Below are 21,690 nucleotides of genomic sequence, written 5' to 3' on the forward strand. Positions count from 1 at the left end.
TTCCCCACCGCCGGAACCAAGGCCCCACTTGCTCCTGTTCTTGCTCCTCTTGCTCCTGGACAGGCTTCTTTGACCAAGCACAGTAACGTAAAATGCCCTCTGTCGAGCCGCAGTATCCGCGCACCGACTTTCCCGAGGACCTCGAGTGTCACCCGCTCCTCATCGTCGACTTTGCCAAAGTCGCCGCAGGGGACCCGGCAGAGATCGACACGCTGTACCAGGCGTGCACTACGCTCGGCTTCTTCTATCTCAAGAGCCACGGCGTCGAGGATCTGACGGAGCCCATGTTCGAAATGGGCAAAGCGACGTTCGCCCTGCCCAAGGAGGAGCTGATGAAGTTTGAACAAGGTGAGCCAGCGCGGGCGGTGCTTCTACCACTCGCGGATGACGCTGACGAGGCATGCGCGCATTCAGGCGACGGCGGGATGAGCGCTGGGTACAAGTTTGCCGGGTCGACCAACGTCGACGCGAAGGTGCGCCTCGCCTCATCCCGCCCTTCAGGTTCCAGGCTGACCTGGTCTGTCCGTGAACAGGGGAATGTTGACACGGTCCAGTTCATCAACGTCGCAAAGGACGATGCGCTCGCGTTCCCGGAAGTCCGCCAGCGCACCTACCCTCAGACCTGCATCGACCGCATGAGCACTATCACTTCGTTCGTCCGCAAGTGTGCGTCACAGCTTCTTCCGAGCTGTTAGCGACGGCAAGCTGACGAGCCGCATAACAGCCGACGAGGTCCTCCAGACGCTGATGAGCGTCCTCGAGCTCCGCATCGGCCTTCCCGCTGGCACGCTCGCGGCGCTGCACAAGGAGGGCGACATCTCGGGCTCCGAGTCGCGCTGCATCCTCAAGAGTGCACCAGGAGACCAGGGGCACGTTCCCGAAGGGGTGGGCGAGGATGGCAATCCGGCTGCCGCGATCGGGTGCGTCCTTCGAATCGCGCTGCGCGCTCCGAGCGCTTGCTCATGGGCGACTCTGACTGATACGATGCTACCGTATGCGTCCAGTGCTCACACCGACTTCGGTGTACGTTGATGATGCCTCCTTCCAGTCCTCGCTGAGCCTTACGAGCGCGTCAACGCTTGCTCCCCTACTAACGCACTGAACCCTCTGTCGCTCGCATCTGCTCCGCGATACAGTCTTGTACGTCTCTCTGTGCTCTCGTCTGACTGCCAGCCTCACGCGCTGACCTTTCTCTCTCTGTTCCCGATCTCCTCTCATTGCCTCTTTCGCTAACCCTCGACCACCATTTCGCACGATCTCCGACTTCGCCGCCTCGATCATCATGCCTAACTAGTCTCAATGCTCCATGGACGCGGCTGTGGCGGTCTGCAGGTCCTCCCGCCGGGCACCTCGAAGTGGCAGCACATCCGCCCGCTGCCCGGGCACGCCGTCTGCAACGTCGGCGACACGCTTTCAGTCTACTCCGGCAACATCTTCAAGTCCAACGTGTGTATTGCATCCATCCTGTGGTTGCCCGACAGGCAGTGCACGACTTCAGCGCAACTGACCTCTTGTCCGGCGTTTCCTTCTCACGACAGATTCATCGCGTGGTTCCGCCTCCTCCTCCGCAGGACAAGGACGCGCGCTGGTCTCTCGTCTACTTCATCCGGCCAGGGTTCGAAAACCCACTGCGCCCGTTGTCGGAGCAGTCCGAGATCGTGCGCGAACACGCCGAGAACGACCCGACGATGCGCGCGATGCCAAAGGACCAGACGGCGGGGAGCTGGTTCAAGCGGAGGGTGCAGAACCAGCGCGCGGCCAACAGGAAGGGCCCGGAGACGTGGGCGGCATCGAGGGGAACGGAGCGTGAGTGCTTTCGCTTCTAAGCCGCGTAAGAACAGGGTAGCTGACCGCTCCAACTCGCAGACACCCCCGCTGCAGCGTAGTCTTTGTGTGTACTTCAGCGAGCTCGTTGCGCAATGCAGTCTGTCCATTCGTTCACTGTGCCCTCGCTTTCCAACCTCGCAAGTTGCCCGCAAGCAGAGAGCTCGTCTGTTCGCCTGCTAGCGTGATAGCCTCGTTCAGTATGCTGTGATTGAAAGCTCCAATTAACGGGCTACTCACGCAAAGACCTTGACGACTTTCGCATTTCGACTTGGTGTCGAGGAAAAGTCCCGGCTCGCTCTCGCCTGCTTGTCGCCCGCTGTCCGCTCGAGCAGTTCCCAGAATGATTGTCGGCAGCTCTTCTCGCCTTGTTGGCACGGCTGCGCGTGCCGTGCGCCCTGCCTGCGCTGCATGCAACGCTGCTCCGCGGGTCCGTCCTCATCCTCATCTCGCGCCTTCCTCGCGCTGACCAGCAGCCTGTGGGCTCCGCAGCGCTCCGCCCACCGCCTCGTGCAGGTCCAGCTGACGGACGACGTCCCCTCGCTCGGTCCGCGCGGCGCCATCGTCGCCCTCTCGCCCGGCCTCGCGCGCAACCGCCTCGTCCCCGCCGGCCTCGCGCTCTACGTCGACCGCACGGGCAAGGGCGTCAGCGCCGCGCGCGACATGGAGCGCGTCGCGCTCGAGAAGGCAAAGGGGCTCGCGGGCGTGCTGGCGCGGCAGAGGGAGCAGGATCGGGCGCGCAGGGCCAAGCAGGTCCTCGACGAGATGAGCGGCGCAGTCGTGCGTTACCGCGCTCTGCCTCGACGGTCATACAGTGCACTGACGGAAGCTTGCATGCGCAGGCGGAGGACCCCCTGGCCCGCGCCCGCGCAACCGAGCAAGCGCTGGCCGACTCGCTCGCGACCCTCGTCCCGTCCACTTCGCCGCTCTCCTTCACGCGCCTGACCAACTCGCCGACCTCGTCCGACCTGTTCGGCTCGGTCTCGGCCGCCGACGTCCTCGCCGCGCTGCGCGACCGCGGCGTGCAGGGCGTCGCAGAGGGCATGGGTGCGTTTGCAGAGGGCCAGGAGGGCGTGTTGAATGGGCGCATTAAGCGCACGGGAGAGTTTGCGTTCGAGGTCGAGCTCAAGGCGCTCGACAAGAAGGTGCGCGTGCCGATCGAGGTGGTGCGGGACGGCGGCAAGGCATAGAGGTCCTTCACGATGTAAGACCAGGCTGTTTATAATGCTGCACAGCTCTCGAGGAGTCTCTCAGGTCTTCGCGGACGGAGTTCTGAGGAAGCACGGTACAGACTGGACCGGGAAGGCTACAGAACAGAAGCAAGGCACAAACAGTATGGAGCAAGGATGGGATTAGGCGCACGCATAGTGCAGACTGGGGTTAGAGAACGTCCTTGAAGCGTGCACGGGCGTGCAGGATGGCACATGAACGCTGCGGCGTGCCCGTGGGCGCTACGACGCCGGTGCACTCTTCTGCACCCACTTGAGGAACGAAGGCACATCCTCGGAAATCTTCTGCGGCATGACCTGTGACGATTGAGATTTGACCTCGTCAATGACTCTTCGATGACTCTTCCCAGCCCAGAAGCAGGACAGCGCGGAGCCCGCAAGGAATTAGTCAAAACGCACGCGCTCGCTGATGAAGCGCGGGATCCGGCCCCCTGCGTCGGAAGAGACGGCCATGCTGCGATGCGACATAGTGAGCCAAACTGACTGTGGACGAGTTGGGTACTCACGGAGCGACTCACGTCCAGACGATCCTCCCGCCCTCCTCCTCCCTGACCTCCTCGACCGAGACGTATCTTCCGCGGACGTAATCTTCCTTCTCGGGCGCCTTCGGGTGCGTCATGGGGATCGAGATGACGATGAAGGACCGGAGGGGCCGGGACGGGTCCGCGGTGGACGGGCGCGTTGGGTTGTCGACGGTGAGGATCGAGAAGACAAAGTCGCGCTTGGCGGCCGGAAAGGGGTTGACGTCTGCACGCCGTGGCATCAGTACTGTTGCTGCCACATGTAGGATTGGACCGACGCACATTTCGTCTGCCAGACTGCGCGGGGACAAACGGTGAGTGTGCGCGGAAGCGGATGCGAAGAAAGTGCGCACCCTCGAACTCGCCCTGGCGGATCACCTCGAGCTGCTCGACCTGCGTGCAGCTCTCGACGTACTCGCGCTCGTTCGGAGTGTGGTTCACGAGCAGGCCCTGGCGGAAGTGGTCGTACGAGACCTTGTCGCTGCGGTGGGTGCTCCTGCGGGCGTGCCAGCGGAAGCCCTCGCAGTCGCCTGCGCCGGGCGGCGGGTGCTCTGCCGAAGCGGTCGAGAAGGTCTCTGTCGCGACGTCGACCTCCTTGTGGCTGTAGACCTTTCCACGGTGCCAGGGTGCATCGGGCAAGGTGGGGGAGAGCGACGCCACGAGCTCGCGGGCACTCGCGAGGATGCGGTCGCGGTTGAGCGCGTAGTCTGCGTCGCCGGGCACCGACTCTGGCGCGCCCGGCCTGAGCGTCAACGGCGACGACATGGTCTTGGTCGCGGTGCAACCTCTCTCTGCTGCTTCGATTGCATTTGCTCCTGTATTCCCGCACTACAGATGCTCATCTGCCTCGTGGGACCGCCCCAGGCGGGCAAGGACTCGCTCGCGCAGTTCCTCACGGCGCACCACGGCTACACGCGCGTCCACCTCGGCGCGTCTCCGCCGTGTCCGACAAAGTCGCGTCGACGCCAACTCTGCTTCGCCTCGTCGAGCGACTTTCTCGACCATGCGACGCGCACGTGGAGGAGAGACTTTGTCACGACCGACCTCGTCTCAAAGGCAAAGCTCGCCGAGTTCGCCAAGCGGCCCTTCGTCGCCATCGTCGCAGTCGACGCTCCGCTCGGCGTCCGCTTCCGCCGAGCTGTCGCCAAGTGCGTGCATCGTGACGCTAGAACGCTGTTGAGAGCTGACCTGTCTGCGCGCGCAGGGCCACTGAGGCGGGTCGCACGCCGCCTTCGCTCGACGAGTTCGTCGAGGCAGACGACCTCCTCTACCACGGCGCCCTCCCGCTTCTTGCGTCCGTCCCGTCGACAGAGCCACCGAGCGATGCACTAGCGTCCATCTCGCTCGCGGCGGGCGCGCGACAAGCTCCAGCCACGCCGACAAAGCACCGCTTGTCGCCCTCGTCCGAAGCTCCACCCTCTCCCACGCCTTCTCCTGCCCGCCTTACCCCGATACCTTCGCCCGAGCTCACTCGCGACCGAACTGGCGACGCGCCGGCGACAGCCCAGACCGCTCCCTCGTCCGACTCGACCCTCTCTTCGATCCTCCCTCTCGCCGTCCTCACGCTCCCGAACCCGCACTCGACTCTCGCCCCGTTCCTCTCGTCCCTCTCGCTCCCGCAGCTCGCTGAGCTCCTCCGCCCCTCGTGGGACACGTACTTCATGCTCCTCGCGTCGCTCGCGTCGCTCCGCTCCAACTGCATGAAGCGCCGCGTCGGCGCCGTCCTCGTGCGCGACAAGCGCGTCGTCTCTACGGGCTACAACGGCACGCCCCGCGGCGTCACCAACTGCGCCGAGGGCGGGTGCGGGAGGTGCAACTCGCACGGGGACGGGCTCGGCGACGCGAGCGACGACGAGGGCGACGAGGACGAGGAGCGCGCGGTCTTGCGCCAGCAGGGCGCGAACGGCGTCAACGGCGCCGCGATGAGCCGTGTGGGCGAGGCGCTCGACGAGTGCCTGTGCTTGCACGCCGAGGAGAATGCGTTGCTCGAGGCTGGAAGGGAGCGCGTGAGCGGAGGTGGAACAGAGGGCGCAGTGCTCTACTGCAACACGTGCGTACCTCCTGCTTCCTCACTAGCCTCCTCGCATGCATGCTCACGTTCGGTCCTCGCAGCTGCCCGTGTCTGCGGTGCACGGTCAAGATTGTGCAGTGCGGCGTCAAGGAGGTCATCTACTCGCTCTCGTACTCGATGGACACGGCGTCACGCAGGGTCATGGAGGAGGCAGGGGTAGTGCTCCGCCAGATCCCGCAGCCGCCGTTCCCGCGGTAGGCCCAGGCGGTGCAACTTTGCCTTCTCTGCGAAACGAGCACCCGAAACGGAGCGAGAGAGCGAGGTGCGACGGGGTGTACAGCCAGCTACAGCCCCTCTTCGCGCACCTCGTCATACAGTCGCTGGAGCCGCTCCTCGTCGCCGCAGAGCTCGACGAGCGCTTCCATCGGCTGCTTCGCATCGAGCTCGGGGCGGTGGTTCGTCCAGACGCGGTTTGGCGCGTACGCGTACGCGGGCCGTCCGTCGTCGTCCTCGCAGATCGAGACAAGCACTGTGCCTGAGCGGTGGATGTACTGCGAGTGGAGCGTCGGGACGCGCCGGTACGAGTACTGCACGTCGAGGAACGAGGGGAACGTCGAGTCGGCGCCGAGGTCGAGGAAGAAGTCAAGCGAGCGCAAGAGGCGGGCGAGGTACGTCCTGCAGACGGAAAGAATACCGCAATCAGTTGTGAGTCGACCAAGGGAGGGTCTGCGAGAGACGCACTCGGCTGTCGGCGCTTCTTTGTGCCCTTCGCCCGCCTCTTCCGAGGCCTCGTCGCCTGCCTTGCTGGACGCTATGGCATCGACTGGTGGCAGCAACTTCGGCGAAATCATGGCAGGCTTGTGGAACGGGTTGTGCCGGTCGAGCACCGGGCGCATCGACACCTCAACGAGGTTGAGCCCGTAGCGCGCCATCTGCCTCGTCCAGTTCTGAACCACATTGTCAACAATCCGACCCGACGCCGTGAGCCAAGCAAACTCGACGTGGTACGCCGCGCGGACGTTGTGCGACCGGTCCAGGTGGCACAGGACGCGCTCGGCGCGGTCTGAGCGCCGCGACGGGTCGAGGTCGAGAACGACGGCATGCGTCATCTGCACTGTCTGGCGCTGTGGCGTCGGGGGCGTGGTCGACGCGGAGGATGCGGGCGGGATGGCGGGAGACTGCCTTGACGCGACATCGCTTCTGCTGGTCGAAGTAGTCGCGTTCGAGCGTGTCGGCGTGAGGGCCGGGAGGTCGAGCGCAGGCGGCGGCAGGTCGAGGTCGCGATCGGATTGAGCGGTGACGAGCGGCGACGCGGTAGGGTCGTCGCCCTTTGACGAGCCGGTTGCCACGCTCGCGCGGCTTTGCATGCGCGAGAGCCAGGTTGAGCGAGGCGCTGCAGTGGGAGGCTGCGGGTTTGTGGCTGGCGTAGCGGGAGAGTTGGGATCGGACGAGTGTGACGACTGCTGTTGCTGCTGCTGCTGAGCGATGCTCGCAGCCCAGCCCGGCGCATCGAGCGTTGTCCTGTGAGTGCGAGCAATCAGCGATCCGCCATGCGCAGGCGCAGATTTGGCTGAGATGGCGCACTGAATGGTCGACAGCGGCTCCTTTTCTACACCCGCCGGCGCCCACCTCGCATTCTCGATGACCTCCATAAGGACGTAGAAACCCTGCGCCTGAATCGCGGCGTCCGAGATCTCGACTCCCTGCAGCGCCTTGTTCGTCCCGACGACGTAGTCGCGGTCGGGCACCTTGGTCGCCGGGAGCAGCACGAGCCTCGTGCGGCGGTAGCGCACCGCCTGGTGCTGCCCGTCCGGCGCCTCGGGCTTCTCGGCGCCCGCAACGAGCCGATCGGCGTGCTGCCACTCGAGCGGATCGAGCATGACAGGGTAGGGGAACGACAGCGGCGTCGACTCGTAATTGCTGCGTCCGCGCGTCCAGATCAGCGGACGGTATGCGTAGTCCTGCTTGCTCCATGTGCGCTTGCGGCGGAGGATCTTGACAAAGACGGCCTGCGCGCGGCGGTCGTACCAGATGCGGTGTATCTGGTTCGACAGCGAGAGGTAGACGGCCGTCACCTCGCCGTCGCCGATGTCGCGCAGAACGTCCGGGAGCGTCTTGGCTGTGGCGGCATGGATGGCATCGAGCGCACCGGCTGCGTTGGCAGGCGTGCAGATCTGAAAGCCTTGGGCGAGGCGCTGGCAGATGAGCTCGGTAACGAGCGTGAGGATGTGCGAGCGTTTCGGGTGATCGGCGCGGAGAAGGAAAGACGAGGTGACTGAGGCGGTCGGCACGGTGTAGCGGACTTCGGAATACTGGCTCGCAAGCATGTCGGCGGAGGGGAGATAGTCGGTTGTTGTCGGGAGAATGGCACCGCGCGTGATGGACCTGCGCGCGTTGAGCGAATCAGTCGACATTCGCAATCGAAGAAACCACAAAGCCGTACCGCCACTTGACGCCGAGCCGCAGACTCCGCCGCTCGATGACAAGGATACCCGCCCATCGCCTCGCTTGGTCGGCGAGTCCGACACTCCGCTTGCCCGGCTTCGACGGGTTGAAGCGCGCCGAGACCGAGACCTTGCCGCCCGCCGACCCGAAGCCCTTGCGGGAGCCGCTCAGCTCGTACGCCCTGAGCGACGTCGACATGCGCACGCTGCCCTTGTTGCTCCCGCTGCCTGCTTGGCTGCCGCCTGCGCCAGTGCGCCCGCGTGCCTTCTCTGCTGCGCCGGCAGGATGCGACGAGCCGCTCGGCCCAAGTTTCGAGCCGATCGAAATAGGCTGCGTCTTGCCCGTCGACGACGAACCGGCTGTCGAGCGCGCCGAGAGATCGGCACGGGAACGCGAGCGCGATGACGGGCGCTGGCTCGCGCTGGAGAAGCCAAGCACTGGGTGGTCCGCCGCAGTGCTATCGTCTGTCGCCGTCTCTGAGCCAGCCTTGTCGGACGAAGCAGGCGCGTCGGGGCGCAGATTGGCTTGCACGTCGACACGGGCCACGGCGACCTGCGCAGCAGGCGACGAGACATTCGAAAGGGTGTGTGCGCGGCCGAACAGGTTGAGCCAGGTCGGACGATTCGCAGAATGTGTGCTGCTCGGCGCCTTTGTCGAGGCGGATGCGGAGGAAGTGGTCGATGGCCCGGGTGCGCCAGTCAAGCGTGCGATGAGCGCTGGTGTCGAGGCCTTGCGCGCAGCCTGCGATCCTGCGGTCGAGGCATTCGAGGAATCGGCCTTGCCGAACGCCGACGAGACGGTGCGGACAGAGGCGGCGATGGAGGTCGAGCGTGGCCGTCGCTGCGATCCAGAGCGCGGTACCGGCGTCTTGGAGCGTCCGACCTCGTGCTTGATGCGAGAGGGGGTCTCGCGACCGGATCTTCGACCACGAGACCCGTCGCCGTCGCCGTCGTCGCTCCGCAGGGACGCGCGACTCGTTTGCGCCGAACGCGCCGGCAAGCCCACACCGAGTGCCTCCGCACCGCCGCCGCGACTGCTGATCTCGTCTCCAAACGTATCGCTCTCCTCATCGTCCGCCTCGCTTCTCCTGGGCGCGCTCTCCCGCCCCTCCTCCTCCTGCTGAGAGCGCTCGACCTCGCTCTCGCTCGTCCCCGTCTCCTCCGTGCCCGTTCCCGTCCCACTCGTCGTCGCGCCGCTCTCGCGCTCGTCCGCCCACGCGCCGGCCTGGTCCATCCCAATCCGCGCTCCGCCGCGCGCGCCCGCCGCGCCCGACCCGAGCCCGTCGGCGCCAAAGAGCTCGGCAGGGTCGCGCGCGCCGAGCGCGAGCGCGTCGTACCGGTCGCGCCGCTGCTGTCGCTGCTCGTGCTCGCTCAGGAAGCCCGCCTTGCCCGCTTCGCTGTCGGGCGACAGCGCGTCCGGGTCGGTGGCGCCGCCGAGCGAGAGGAGCGGGAGCGCGAGCGGGACATGCTCGGTCACGCCCTGCGAGGTGAGCTCGTAACACCGTGCGCGGGGCATGAAGCGGTCGAGGCGGTGCGGCTTGTCGATCTGGGTGCCGAAGAAGTGAGGGAAGACGAACATCGGCTCGTGGTAGTACAGCGACGTCTCGAGTGCGCTGCCTGGAGGAGCGGGACCGGGCGCGAGACGCGCGAGCGGATTCGTCGAGGTAGAGGAAGGGCGAGCGGGCGCTGAGAAAGGGGAAGAGGTTGCGAAAGAGGACGAGGCGGGTAGGGGAACGACCGCTGCGCCTGCCAGCGTGGCCGACGGCGTGCGAGCGTGCGGTGCGACTGAAGCTGTGCGGGGCGGCGGAGGGTCAAAGTAGAGGGGATCGCGCTGGTCATCGGGGACCTGGATCGGGGCAATGCGCGCCGGCGCAGTCGAGATAGTCGAGACAGCATCGTCTGTCGCAGAAAGGGCGCGAGGATCCCGCAGTGGTGGTGAAGCGGAGGCAAATCCGTGGGCCTGACGCAGAGACGAGGGACGGAATGCGGCGGAAGAAGAGAGGGTGACGCGATGGCTGGGACCTGCGGCGGGCGAGCGGGCGAGCGAGTTTGACAGCGTGGACGATCCGGGCGGAGCCTGGCTCGACGGTCCAGCTGCTTTGGTCGGAAGGGCGACAGACGAGTCGTTGACCGCGATCGAGAGCTCTGCTGCACTCGGATCTGGCGACCGGAACTGGAAGAGCGGGATCGTATGCAGGGGCATCTTGCTCAGGCTGATGATGTCGAGCCCGATGCCGTGGAAGAGCATGCGCTCCGTCGTAATGCGCAGCGCGCTCTTCTCGACGTGGTAGAAGGTCGTGCCGGCCGTGACGACGATGATCTCCTGCCCCGTGCGCTGCAGGTCGCGGTCGATCCAGTGCTCCTCGAACGAGTTGAGCGGGAGGTTGGCCGCTTCAAGGATAGGCGACTCGTGCGCGGACGCGAGACGGCCCGACAGGCGTTCGCTGCCGTCTGGCCGCGTGCGCAGCAGGACTGTCGACTGCCACCTTCGAAGCTCGAGCGCGACCGAGTGGATAATGGAGGCGGGCGGCGACGGGGTGAGGTCGACGATGACCTGCGTGGAAAGACAAGTTGAGTGTAGGGCTCGGGCGAGCGGCAGAGAGACGACGTACTTTGTAGAAGTCGCGGTAGAGCGTCCCGTCCTCGAGCTGGCTCAGCGGTGCGCGCTCCTCCTCGGCGTCGGCCGCGTCATCGTACATGACGCGGCCAAAGAGGATGATACTCGCGACATGGCTTGTCGCAACACCCTTGCTGCGGCGATCCTCGGCCTCGGTGCTCATCTTGCCGCTGTAGTGGGACCACAGCTCGTGGAGGAAGAGCTCGCACTTTTCGAGGAGCATGCTCCCGTCCTCCTCGAACTGCCACAGCTCTTGCGAGACCTCGACGAGGATGTAGGCGCGCGCCGACTCGGAGCGGAACACGAACTTGGTCTCGTCCGTGATGCATGAGGCGTCGAGGCGAGTGTTCTTGGCTTGCGGAGAGGACGACGACGAGGCGCCGCCTCGCGACCCGCTCGTGGCCGCGTGGCTGGCCGAGGTGCTGGACCACATGTCGCCGACCCGCAAGCGTGCGCCCGACCCGGGCAGAGCGACCCGCTGCCCCGTGTGCAGGACCTTGCCGTTGAGGGCGAGCGAGAGCGCGAACCCGTCTGGTCGCGAGAGGTAGAGGTTGTTGAAGTAGAGCTCGACATGCGAGGCGCAAAGCTTCTTGGGCGGAGGAGAAGGGATCTGTGGATGCGAGGTGAGCGTCTCGGCCGCGACGCAGAAGAGCAGGCTAGAACGGACGAGTGAAAGCTGGACCGGGCAGCGGTTCTTGACCCAGCTGAAGGACTGTGCAAGGGTCGGGCTGACGGTGACCTGGGCCTTCCCGCGGCGCCTGGCCTGCGCAAGAGCGTCGCCCCCACCACCTCCAGCAGACGCAGGTGAGCCGTCGTCGGCGTCGCTCGCGCGTTCGACCTTGTACAGGAGCGGGCGATCCTTGCCCTTGCCCTTGCTGCTCGGAGCGAGGACGGGGCGCACGGCTACGACGTCGCCTGGACGGGCATCTCGAGGCAGAGCAGCCGGGAGGATCGCTAGGTCGACGGCCGCGGTCGGGTCGATGAGGAGCTCGACGGGCGCAGTGGGCATCTCTGGCGTACAAGTGACCCTCGTGAGCCTCTCGCAGCCCCCTGGAGCAGCCTGATGCGATGTTCGGGTGAGCGGAAGCAGCGAGACGAGGAGCTGCACCGCCTCGTTCACTCGCTCGAGTCGAGTTGCTGATGTCTTCCAGGGTCCTGTGAGAGTGTACTAGAGTGTCCCATCTTACTGGCTGGGCCCCAGAGCGTGTGCTGCGCGCCGCCGAGGGTCTCATCTCGCGGGTGCGGCGTCCGTCAACTTGTCGCCGTCGCGCTCCTCTCACTGCGCCGACGCCTCGTTCTGCGCGCACCGAGCCCAGTCTAGATCCAGCCATGTCGCGCGACCGTCTCCGCGAAGCCCGCGTGCGCTTCTCCCGCCCGCTCTCGCTCTCCCTCTCCCGCTCGTCCTCGTCACGGACCCGCTCGCCTGGTCCCGCGCCCTCTCCGCCCGCACGCCAGCTGACACGCTCGGGATTGCACGCAGTCGCAGCAGCAGGGCGCGTACGGCTACCAGGCACCGCAGCAGCAGCAGGGCGCGTACGGCGGGGGAGGGTACGCCTCGCCTCAGCAGCAGCCCTACGACGCTCCGTACGGGTCCGTCCCGCCCTCCTGAGCACACGCACGCGTTCGGCTATTGATCAGGTCGAGCACATGCAGTGGCGGAGGCTATGGCGCGCCCCACCAGCAGCAGGGCTACGCGTCCGCACCGTACCAGCAGGCACCCCCTCTGCCCATGCAGCAGCGCCAGCAGCAGGGCTACGGCCAGCAGTACGCCCCGCCCGTCGGACAGGGCGACGCGTACGGCATGCAGCCCATGGGCCGCACCGGCGGGAGCAGCCTCATCGGCTCTGACCTGGGTCCCTTCTTTGCCGAGGTGCGCTCTCGGCGTCGACCTCCCCTCGTTCGCGGCCCCGCGCAGGCGACGCTGACTCTGCTGCATGGAACCTGTGCGTGTGCCCGTGCTCCCCGTAGGTCGAGTCGATCCAGGACGAGATCAAGCAGCTGCACAACAACATCAACGCCGTCTCGGAGCTGCACTCGCGCCGCCTCGCCTCGACCGACGACGCGACCCAGTCGCAGACGGGCGCGCAGCTGTCGCAGCTGACGAGCCACACGACGGGCCTCACCAACTCGGTCCGGAACCGCATCACCAAGCTCAACGAGATCAACAAGACGAGCCCGCAGGGCGACGCAAACTTCCAGACGCGCAAGCTCCAGATCGCCAACCTCCAGAACTCGTTCAAGCGCGCACTCGAGGAGTACAACCTCGTCGAGAAGCGCAGCCGCGAAAAGTACCGCGACCGCATGGCTCGCCAAATCAAGATTGGTGCGCTGGCCCCCCTCCGCCTTTGTCCGCATTGACCCTGCTGTTTCCGTCGCTCACTCGTACACACACTGCAGTCAAGCCCGACGCAACCGACTCGGAGATCAAGGCGGCATGGGAGGACTCGCAGGGTGGCGCGCAGATCTTCTCGCAAGCGGTCCGCCCCCACTCCAACTTCTCATTCGCCATGAGTCCCCGCACTGACCCTCAGATTCGCCCTGAACAGCTCATGTCCTCGCGGACGCAGGGCGCGCGCGCAGCATTCGCAGAGGTCCAGTCGCGCAACCAGGACCTGCGCAAGATCGAGGAGACCATCACCGAGCTTGCGCAGATGATGCAGGACGTGCGTTTCCCTCCCGTTCACTGTCTGCGCCTGCCTCGGTCCGCCGTGCTGACGTCGCATCACCCGTACAGATGGCCACGCTCGTGCTCGAGCAGGACGAGGCGGTCCGCACGGTCGAGACGCAGGCGGTGCAGGTCAACACGGATGTCGAGCAAGGGTGCGTACACTGCCGTTCAAGATCCTCGTGTCGCTCACGCGATGCTGACTACGGCCTGTCGTCGCTCCGTCCGTCCGACCCCTTGACTCCTATATTCCCTCACCATCTGCACATCATCCGCATTCCATCCAACACGCGCGACAATACAGTCTCAAGCAGACGCAGAGCGCCGTCAAGTCGGCGCGCCGCGCGCGCAAGATGCGCTGGGCCTGCTTCATCATCCTGCTCATGTGCGTATGCCTTTCTGCAACGCTTTGGGCCCTCTTGCTGACGACTTGCTCTCCGCTACAGCATCATCATCGGTGTGTATCCGCTCGCGCACGACCTGCTAGCGAAACCCAGCGGAGGTCCACTTGCGCCGAAACTGACTGAACTCCCATTCCAGTCGTCGTCGTTGTCGTCGTCGTCGAGGTTCTCAAGAACCAGGTGAGCAACTCTTTCCCATGTTCTTCAGCACAGGGCATGTGTTCGCGCGGACTAGGGGGCATCGCTGGCCGTCATCACGTCCTCCCTTTGCTGATCCTCCTCTCCTCGCGCGCTCGTTTACTGACACTAGGGCAAACTCTAAACCACCTCGTCCGCTTCGTCGCAGAACGACAACAACAACAACGCTGCCGCGCAGCGTCTTCGTCTCGCCTAAACACTCCGACAGCCCCTCCTCACTCCTCCTCCTTCCGCTCCCGTCACAGACGCTCGTACTCGTTCTCGCTTCCTCGCCCTTTTCCCCTCCCACTCACGACACTCGTTATACCGTACTCTTTGACACGCGCTGGCGCTCACCCGCGCCGACGTCCACCTGCTCGCGAACCCTCTGCACCGGTCGCTATCAGCCCCCTTTCCCCCATCCTAGTCCTTCCTTTCTCCCGCCTCGCCGTGCTAGCTGTAATCACCCAGACGACCCCTGTTACCAACTAATCAGCCCGCGCCTCGTGTCCCGGACTTCCTGATACATTCGGGCTCACCTCGGCGACGCGCGCGCAGTCCCGCTGGGCGACGGGTCGCGACGCGTCGCTGCAGCTGCATTCATCTCGGAGCCTCTCCCTTTCCGTCTCCTGCTTCGACGTCGTCTGCTTTGCCATGGCCAGGGCTGCACTGCTGCAATTGTGTGCTGCGCTCGTGCTCGCTACGCTGGCGTGGGCGGCCGACTCGCGGCTCTCTGTCCGCGTCGCTTCTCCCCACTCGTATGACATTGCCACGCGATACCTGTGCGTCGTCGTCATCCTGCGCACAAGTTCCGCGTGGAACGCGCTGACAGGGTTGGCGCCACACAGAGCTGCCGTCGACCATGTCCGGCCCGCCCTGTACCACACGTACCTGCGCAACCTCACCGCCTATGAGAGCCGCATGCGCCTCACCCGCCTCGACCTGTCCAACCCTGTCTTCACGCCGCCCGGCCCCGGTCTCGACGGCAAGCCGCGCAAGAGCAAGTACGCGGCGCACAACCCCATCTTCACGCGGCACCTGACAGCCAACGAGTCGCTCATCGCGCTCGAGCAGTCGCTCTTCCGCTTCCAAGAAGTGTCCAAGTCGCGCGGGTCGTACACGCTCATGCGCAATGCCCTCGCGGCCAACTTTGCCCTCCCCAAGCTCGAGGGGATGCGCGCACTCGCCGAGCAGCGCGAGGCAGAGGTCCAGCTCGTGCGCAAGGTCAAGGGCGAGTGCCTCAGCTGGATCGACGTCAACGGCCACAAGGTGTGCGACATGGACATCTTCTGGTCGCACGTCGGCCTCAAGCAGCGCGACGCCAAGGGCCCGCTTTCCCTCGAGGGGTGAGCCCGTCCTTGCCATTTCGCCCTTCTTGTTTCCTCCGCTGACGCCGTTTCACGCTTTAAGCGAGTCGCTCGAGGCCCACAACTTCGACCACCTTCTGCCGACCGAGCGCGACGAATCTCTCCCGCTCATCGTCCTCTACGCCGCCCCGACGGACGAGGCCTTCCCCTCGCTCTACCAGGGCCTGTACGCGCTCGCAGCTCCGGAGCGCGGCCAGCCCCGCATCCAGCTCGCGGTGAGGTGGAAGCCCGACCCGCAGGTCCAGGTCCACAATTATGAGCCCGACTTCCAGGTCGTGGCCGAGGTCAAGGACGGACTCGAGGTGCCCGAGATCAAGGACACGACTGGTGCGTCGCGCTCACCTCGTTCCGCCTGGCTATGCCCTGACGCATCGGCTCCGCAGACTTCACGATGCGCGCCATCTCGTACATCCGCGCGTCGCCCGACCGCTTCGGCATGCTCAAGAAGGTCACGTCGTTGCTCCCCGTCGTCGCCAACCAAGTCGCCAAGACGGCGCCGCGCAAGAAGCTTGCGACCGAGTCGAGCCTGACGGAGCAGCTCACGCTCAACGGCATCCCGCTGTCGCCTTCGGACTTTTCGCACGCTCAGTTTGCCGACCTCGTAAACGCCGAGCGCGACATCCTCCAGTCAATCAAGTTCGCCGCGCACATCATCAACGAGGAGGACGCGCTAGAGATCCTCCTCGGCGCCAACCTGACGCACGAGGAGCCGCGCAAGTCGGCGCAGAGCCTCGCCATCCCGACGCACGCCAAGCCGCTCAAGTTTGTCAACCTCGGCAAGGTCCTCGAGGACCTCCCCGCCCGCTTCCTCCGCGACAGCTACCTTGAAGGCATGACGACCGACGCCGAGATTGGCGATGAGGACGCCGCGGACCCGCCCGCGATCGCGACCGTGCACGTTGTCGCCGACCTTGACACGCCGGATGGCCGCACCCTGGCTGCCAACGCGCTGCGCTTCCTCGTGAGTCAAATGCGTCGTCCATAACTACGCGTAGACTCATTGTCTGTGGCGACTGCAGGAGAACACGGGCGAGATCCGCCTCACCTTTGTGCACAACCCCGCCGACCCGACTGTGCCCGTCGACCAATACGCCTTCTCGTCGCTCTTTGCAAAGCTCATCAAGTCGGGCGACATCCCCGAAATCTATCCGCAGGAGCTCCTTGCCTTCCTTGAGCTCCAGGCGTCGGCCGAGCACCCGCCGAAGCGCTCCCTCTCGGACCAGTGGAACGCCGAGAACCCGATCACGCCCTTCGTTGAGCGCGGTGCCGATGCAGCTGACGCCGAGGCTATCAAGGAATGGTGGTCGAGTGTCGCGCCTTTCGCTGAGCGCGTCGGCGCTGCTCCGGGTCAGGCGGCGGTCGTCCTCAATGGTCGTGTACGTTTTTTCTCACGCGCTCGCCTTCTCCGCTCAACTCGCGCTGACACTCGTCTCGACAGGTGATCAATTTGGAGGACAACAAGTTTGCCACGGGCAGCTTCCACGCCCTACACCAGTACGAGCTCAAGCGCCGCATTCAACCCGTCGTCGCCGCCGCCAAGCCCAACTACCACGAGAAGATCGCTGCAAACCGCAGGCACCAAGCCGACCTCATCATGGTTGCCACGTCTGTCGTTGCACATGCTGCCGGCGTCAAGCGCGTTGCGGTCCCGTCGTCCCGCTCGGAAGAGGTCAAGAACCTCGTGCACGTCTACTCCCTCATGTCCGCCGTTTCCGCAGCTCACATCTCCCCCCTGCAGCAACATCATGCTCGGTGACACGAAGCAGGGCTTCCTCCAGGTCGTTGCTCTCCTCAACCCGCTGAGCCCGTTCGCGCGCGAGGTCGCGCCCCTTCTCGAGGCGCTCAAGACGAGCACTCTTGTCTCAGTCCGGGTCCACCTCCTTCCGGCGTCGGCAGCGTCGCCTGTCGAGCTCGACCTGAAGACGCTGTCGAAGCGCGCCTTCGCCATCACGACTCAGATGGAGGAGCAGGAGGAGGTGCCTCTCTCGGTCGACTTTGCCGGCCTTCCCGCCGGCCTCGTCCTCGACGTCAAGGCGTTCGACTCGCGCACGGGCGAGCAATTCGCTGGCCCGGGCGGCCTCGGCGGCGAGACGGTCAAGGTCGGTGAGGGCAAGACGGTGGTCGAGTTCGAGCGGGTTGCTGGCGGTGCGGCGACGGAAGCGGCGAAAGCCGAGCACATCCGCGACGAGCTCTAGATTCATAGCTCACGGGCGGTTCTCCATCTCAAGCTTAGTACAGGTTTCTTGCATTGCATCTCTTCGTTTTCCCCCTGGCATGACCGGCTTGCTCTCACCTCGACGAAACAAGGTTGCCTTCCGACCCGTTACCCTATTCACGGCGCTTGCTGCGGTCGCTATGTCCCTTGTGTGAGCAGGCTGGAGCCTACGCAGGGCGCGTGTCTTCCCGCGCCGCCTCTTTGTCCGGCTCCTTTTCCCCTGAGCCGCCTCATCGCTGTCCTCTGACCCTGGCTCTCCGCTCTGCTCGCTACTGATGGCTTGTCTCCTGCTTCTTGCTCGCTCGAGTGGTGACGACCATGTCTGTCACGTACGTCCCCGGCGTAGCGACTGCGGCACGCTTGGCTGAGCCTGCTCCCTCTCACTGCGCAGTCCTTCGAGCTACAGCCTCGTCATCAAGACGAGCTTCCCCAGTTCCTTCTCGGGTGTGGCAGAGATCCAGTGAGCTCGCTTGCGCTGGTCGTAGAAGCGCAGAATCGTCTGACCCGCCTATTCCAGGCTCGTCCTCTCCGAACCGTCCTCGACCATCACAGTGAACGCCGCTGCGCCGCTGCGACTGCTCGGCGCGGTACTTGTCAAGTATGCAGAGCGTTTCCCTGCTCGATCTGTCGAGCTTGATGAGGAAGAAGAGCTTGCTACCCTCGACTTCGGGCGCGACGTGCCTGCGGGGGAGGCCATCCTTGCGCTTCGATTGGAAGGCCGTCTCGATCAGAGCGGGATGCAGGGTGCGTTTTCCGACCAGTGTGTCGCCGGCACTGCCTGACAAATCAGGTCATGCAGGCTACTACCGAGTCGCGGCTGGCGAAAGCGACTTCTACGCCGTCACGCAGTTTCAGGCTACGAGTGCGCGCAAAGCGTTTGTGCGTGTTCTACTGCCTTGTTGACTCCATGCAATCACAAGCTGACCCCGATCCTCCAGCCTTGCTTCGATCATCCCGCAAAGAAGGCTACTTTCTCCATCTCGCTCATCTCGCCCGCCGGCCTCAATTCGCTGTCCAACACACCTGTGGCTCAGCAAATCCCCTCGGATGGCCGCTTCACCGAGACTGCTGCGTGCAGCTTTGCTTTCCTCTCGGGAGACGAAGGATTCCTCGCCGCAGCCTCACCCTGCTGCAACGCAGCGGATGCTTGGGAGCTCGTCGCCTTCAAGCCGACTCCGCCTATGTCAACCTATGTAGTGGCTTGGGCAGTCGGGTTTTTTGAGTGAGTCTGCTGCCCTTGTCTCGCGAGTGCCAGCTAACCCGTCACCCTCCAGCTTCATTTCGTCGCAATACACCTCGCCCTTGACCGGCGCGCAGGTTCCTCTGCGACTGTACGCCTCGACTGCTCGCGAGCACCTCAAGCGTGGGCAGGGCCAGCGGGCCCTCGATACTCTCAGCCGGGTCATGCCTGTCTACGAGAAGGTGCAATCCTTCCTTTTCTCCGCTGAGCGCCCTGCTGACCTCCGTCTTTTGCAGCTTTTCGAGCTGCCGTACGAGCTCGGCAAACTCGATATGCTTGTTGTTGACGAGTTTGAAGCCGGAGCCATGGAGAATTACGGCCTTGTCACGGGTCGCGCGGTCTCGCTCCTTTACGACGAGGAGCGCAGCGGCGATGCTGCGCTGCGGCAGGTCGTGACGACTGTGTCGCATGAGGCAGCGTTCGTGACGCTTGGCTGTGTGGATTCGTCACTGTGACTGGCTGACATACTCGTGCGGCCAGGCACATGTGGTTCGGCAACTCGACGACTTTGAGCTGGTGGGATGAGTGCGTTGCGCCTCCTTTCCAACAGTCCGACTGTCCTCTCACAAATTCTTCTCTCGCAGACTCTGGCTCAACGAGAGCTTCGCAACCTTGGTGCGCATGGTTCGAGCCCCTCCGTCAACAAGTCGCGCTGAACTACCTCGTCGCAGATTGGCGAGATCGTCGCCATCCGCACCCTTGAACCGTCGTGGAACGTAGATGCGAGCTTCATCAAGTTTCACCGATCAACTGCGCTGCAAATTGACGCGCTTCGCGGCTCGCACCCGATCCATCTGCTGTGCAAGCACGAAACAGAGATCGCGCAGAACTTGTGCGTGCCTCTCAATACATCACCTCCGGAAATGGGCTGACTCCCGTTTGCAGCGACCACATCTCGTACGAGAAGGGCTCGGCGGTGCTCAAGATGCTGTGCGACGTGATCGGCGAGGAGAGATTCCTTGCCGGAACGCAAGTTGCACGGCCATTCCTCCCTTTCCCGCATTCCTGACCTAAAGAATCACAGTGCTGCCTACCTCAAGAAGAACAAGTACGGCTGCGCTACAATAGGGAACTGTGGAGCGCCCTATCGGCTGTGAGCAACATCGATGTCGGAGCCTTCATGGCAACGTGGATCGAAGAGGTGCATCACCGGCATCTGCGTTCGTCCCTCGCAATTGTTCACTCGTAGCGCTATGCACAGGTCGGCTTCCCCGTCATCACCGTCGAGGAGATCGGCGACTCGCTCAAGCTGCGGCAGAACCGCTTCCTTGCCACGGGAGACCTGAAGGTGCGCGTACTTACCTGAAGAAACGGGCTTGCGCTTACACAACTGGCAGGTTGAGGAAGATGAGGCTATCTGGTCAATTCCGCTGTTCGTCCGAGACGCGGCTTCGGGTGCATCCGCTGGGATCAAGGTCTTCGACACCCGCGAGCTCGTCATCCCCAAGCCCGGCCTGCTCTACCTCCTCAACACCGGCTCCCGCTCATTTGGTATGTCTACGTCTGCGTTGCTCGCTGATATGGCGCCAACTGACCTGTTGCCACGACTAGTCCGCATCGCCTATCCACCCTCGCACCTCGCCAATCTGGCCGCAGAGGCAGGACAGGCAGACTCGAAGCTGGCGCTGTCTGACAGGTGCGCCAGTGTATACCAAGCGCTTATCGGACCATGACTCACGCTTACTTGTGCAGGCTCGCCGTTGTCGAAGACTCGCTCCTCCTCGCCGAAGCTGGCTACACCCACACAGTGCCAACCCTCGACTTCCTCTCGACCTTCGCCTCTCACGAGACCGACTTTCTTGTATGGGCCGAACTCACCGGTGCTTTCAAGCGCTTCGCCGATGCGTGGTGGGAGGAGTCCGCCGCAGAGCTTACTGCGTTTCGGGCATTCGGGCGCAAGCTTTTCCGTCCTATCGTCGATCTACTTGGGCTCAAGCACCGGCCAGAAGATGACCCAGAGACGCGCCGTTTCCGCGCACTGGTTGTTGCTGCGGCTGCTGCTGTCGAAGATGTCGAGTGCGTACGAGTCGCTTGACCTTCTAAACGGCTGAGGCTCACGCTTCTCCTCGCCAGCCTCCTTTGTTGGGTGCAACAAGCGTTTGGCGGTCTTCTCGCAGGCGAGTCAGACCTGCTCGCAGCCCACCTCGCCATGTTTGTTGTTGCAGCGGCTGTGCAGCACGGCCGTGAGCGAGATTATGAGGCAGCACTCGCCATCTTTCGCGAACCGCCAACGCCGCAGCACCAGATTGCTGCGATTGCCGGGCTGTGCAATACTCGCCAGCCTGAGCTCATCCAACGGACGGCCGCGATGTTGAGCGGAGGGGAGGTCAAGGCTGACTTATTCCCGCACTTCCTTCATGTACGTCTGAAATCAACACGGTTCCTCTTCTACGGATCCCTCTGAGCTGAACCTATTGTTCGCGTGCAGGGCCTCGCGGCAAACCCGTCTGCCCGCCGTCTCGTCTGGTCCCTTGTCCAGCAGGCCTGGCCGCAGCTCGAGCAGCAGTTCAGGGGCTCGATGCTGCTCGGCAGCGTCGCCGCCGCGTCCTTCCAGTCGTTCGTGTCGCGCGCTTTTTTCTGGACCAACAGAGTCGCAGAGTGATTTTCCGCGAGCAGCTTCTCGTCCGAGTCTGACGCGCTCGCCGTCGAAGCCTTCTTCGCCAACAAAGATACAACCGCCTACGCCCAGCCACTGCACCAGGGACTCGACCTCGTGCGCGCCAAGTCCCGGTGGCTTGAGCGGGAGAAGCACGACGTGCGGGCTTGGCTGGATAAGGAGGGCTACTTGCGCCAAGCTGGCGAGGAGCAAGTCGGAGACCGGGACTCGGGTTTTGCGCAGTAGGCGAGTAGACGTGCTCAGCTCGCCGGCCAAGCTGCGAGGTGTATTGTGCTTGCAGTATGCTTTCGCCCTTCTTGTCTCGCTGCGGGAAGCTTCGCCAACCTGAGCGAAGCAAGTCGTCTCTCGAGGGAACGATATTC

General features: G+C 64.3%; 8 protein-coding genes across 8 annotated transcripts; 6 read left to right on the forward strand and 2 right to left on the reverse strand.

Annotated features, from left to right (window-relative positions):
• Positions 1-92: 92 nt before the first annotated feature.
• On the forward strand, positions 93-1,886 carry JCM10292_002919 (uncharacterized protein; the record flags this gene model as incomplete). Its single annotated transcript, XM_076650656.1, has 8 exons — positions 93-348; positions 415-473; positions 534-666; positions 725-920; positions 1,005-1,021; positions 1,295-1,446; positions 1,539-1,806; positions 1,867-1,886. 8 exons carry the CDS (start codon positions 93-95, stop codon positions 1,884-1,886), a joined length of 1,101 nt encoding a protein of 366 aa, XP_076503842.1.
• A 281-nt stretch (positions 1,887-2,167) lies between these two features.
• JCM10292_002920 (uncharacterized protein) lies at positions 2,168-3,014 on the forward strand (the record flags this gene model as incomplete). Its single annotated transcript, XM_076650657.1, has 3 exons — positions 2,168-2,254; positions 2,317-2,604; positions 2,667-3,014. 3 exons carry the CDS (start codon positions 2,168-2,170, stop codon positions 3,012-3,014), a joined length of 723 nt encoding a protein of 240 aa, XP_076503843.1.
• Positions 3,015-3,275: 261 nt separating this feature from the next.
• JCM10292_002921 (SRPBCC family protein) lies at positions 3,276-4,339 on the reverse strand (the record flags this gene model as incomplete). Its single annotated transcript, XM_076650658.1, has 5 exons — positions 3,276-3,350; positions 3,453-3,507; positions 3,572-3,800; positions 3,857-3,871; positions 3,928-4,339. The coding sequence occupies 5 exons, from the start codon at positions 4,337-4,339 to the stop codon at positions 3,276-3,278; spliced, it is 786 nt and encodes a 261-aa protein (XP_076503844.1).
• A 69-nt stretch (positions 4,340-4,408) lies between these two features.
• DCD1 (deoxycytidine monophosphate deaminase) lies at positions 4,409-5,843 on the forward strand (the record flags this gene model as incomplete). The annotated part of the gene is made up of 3 exons (XM_076650659.1): positions 4,409-4,722; positions 4,779-5,624; positions 5,687-5,843. The coding sequence occupies 3 exons, from the start codon at positions 4,409-4,411 to the stop codon at positions 5,841-5,843; spliced, it is 1,317 nt and encodes a 438-aa protein (XP_076503845.1).
• An 86-nt stretch (positions 5,844-5,929) lies between these two features.
• Positions 5,930-11,655, reverse strand: JCM10292_002923 (uncharacterized protein; the record flags this gene model as incomplete). The annotated part of the gene is made up of 6 exons (XM_076650660.1): positions 5,930-6,260; positions 6,327-7,106; positions 7,170-7,970; positions 8,029-10,583; positions 10,642-11,256; positions 11,314-11,655. 6 exons carry the CDS (start codon positions 11,653-11,655, stop codon positions 5,930-5,932), a joined length of 5,424 nt encoding a protein of 1,807 aa, XP_076503846.1.
• Positions 11,656-11,975: 320 nt separating this feature from the next.
• On the forward strand, positions 11,976-14,106 carry JCM10292_002924 (uncharacterized protein; the record flags this gene model as incomplete). Its single annotated transcript, XM_076650661.1, has 11 exons — positions 11,976-12,005; positions 12,127-12,236; positions 12,300-12,516; positions 12,615-12,969; positions 13,044-13,123; positions 13,193-13,309; positions 13,381-13,466; positions 13,616-13,696; positions 13,758-13,768; positions 13,852-13,892; positions 14,059-14,106. The coding sequence occupies 11 exons, from the start codon at positions 11,976-11,978 to the stop codon at positions 14,104-14,106; spliced, it is 1,176 nt and encodes a 391-aa protein (XP_076503847.1).
• A 437-nt stretch (positions 14,107-14,543) lies between these two features.
• Positions 14,544-17,451, forward strand: JCM10292_002925 (uncharacterized protein; the record flags this gene model as incomplete). Its single annotated transcript, XM_076650662.1, has 7 exons — positions 14,544-14,671; positions 14,738-15,235; positions 15,300-15,583; positions 15,640-16,217; positions 16,276-16,632; positions 16,695-16,939; positions 16,995-17,451. The coding sequence occupies 7 exons, from the start codon at positions 14,544-14,546 to the stop codon at positions 17,449-17,451; spliced, it is 2,547 nt and encodes an 848-aa protein (XP_076503848.1).
• Positions 17,452-17,789: 338 nt separating this feature from the next.
• JCM10292_002926 (M1 family metallopeptidase) lies at positions 17,790-21,553 on the forward strand (the record flags this gene model as incomplete). Its single annotated transcript, XM_076650663.1, has 20 exons — positions 17,790-17,800; positions 17,863-17,931; positions 17,989-18,215; positions 18,271-18,350; positions 18,410-18,693; positions 18,746-18,893; positions 18,948-19,129; positions 19,192-19,236; positions 19,296-19,326; positions 19,383-19,543; positions 19,597-19,680; positions 19,736-19,759; positions 19,810-19,852; positions 19,913-19,999; positions 20,049-20,202; positions 20,263-20,347; positions 20,404-20,727; positions 20,785-21,070; positions 21,140-21,267; positions 21,328-21,553. 20 exons carry the CDS (start codon positions 17,790-17,792, stop codon positions 21,551-21,553), a joined length of 2,679 nt encoding a protein of 892 aa, XP_076503849.1.
• Between the last annotated feature and the right edge of the window lie 137 nt (positions 21,554-21,690).

This window comes from Rhodotorula paludigena, assembly GCF_050403205.1.
Source record: "Rhodotorula paludigena JCM10292 DNA, Rt_paludigena_JCM10292v1_ctg38, whole genome shotgun sequence".
Taxonomy (NCBI): domain Eukaryota; kingdom Fungi; phylum Basidiomycota; class Microbotryomycetes; order Sporidiobolales; family Sporidiobolaceae; genus Rhodotorula; species Rhodotorula paludigena.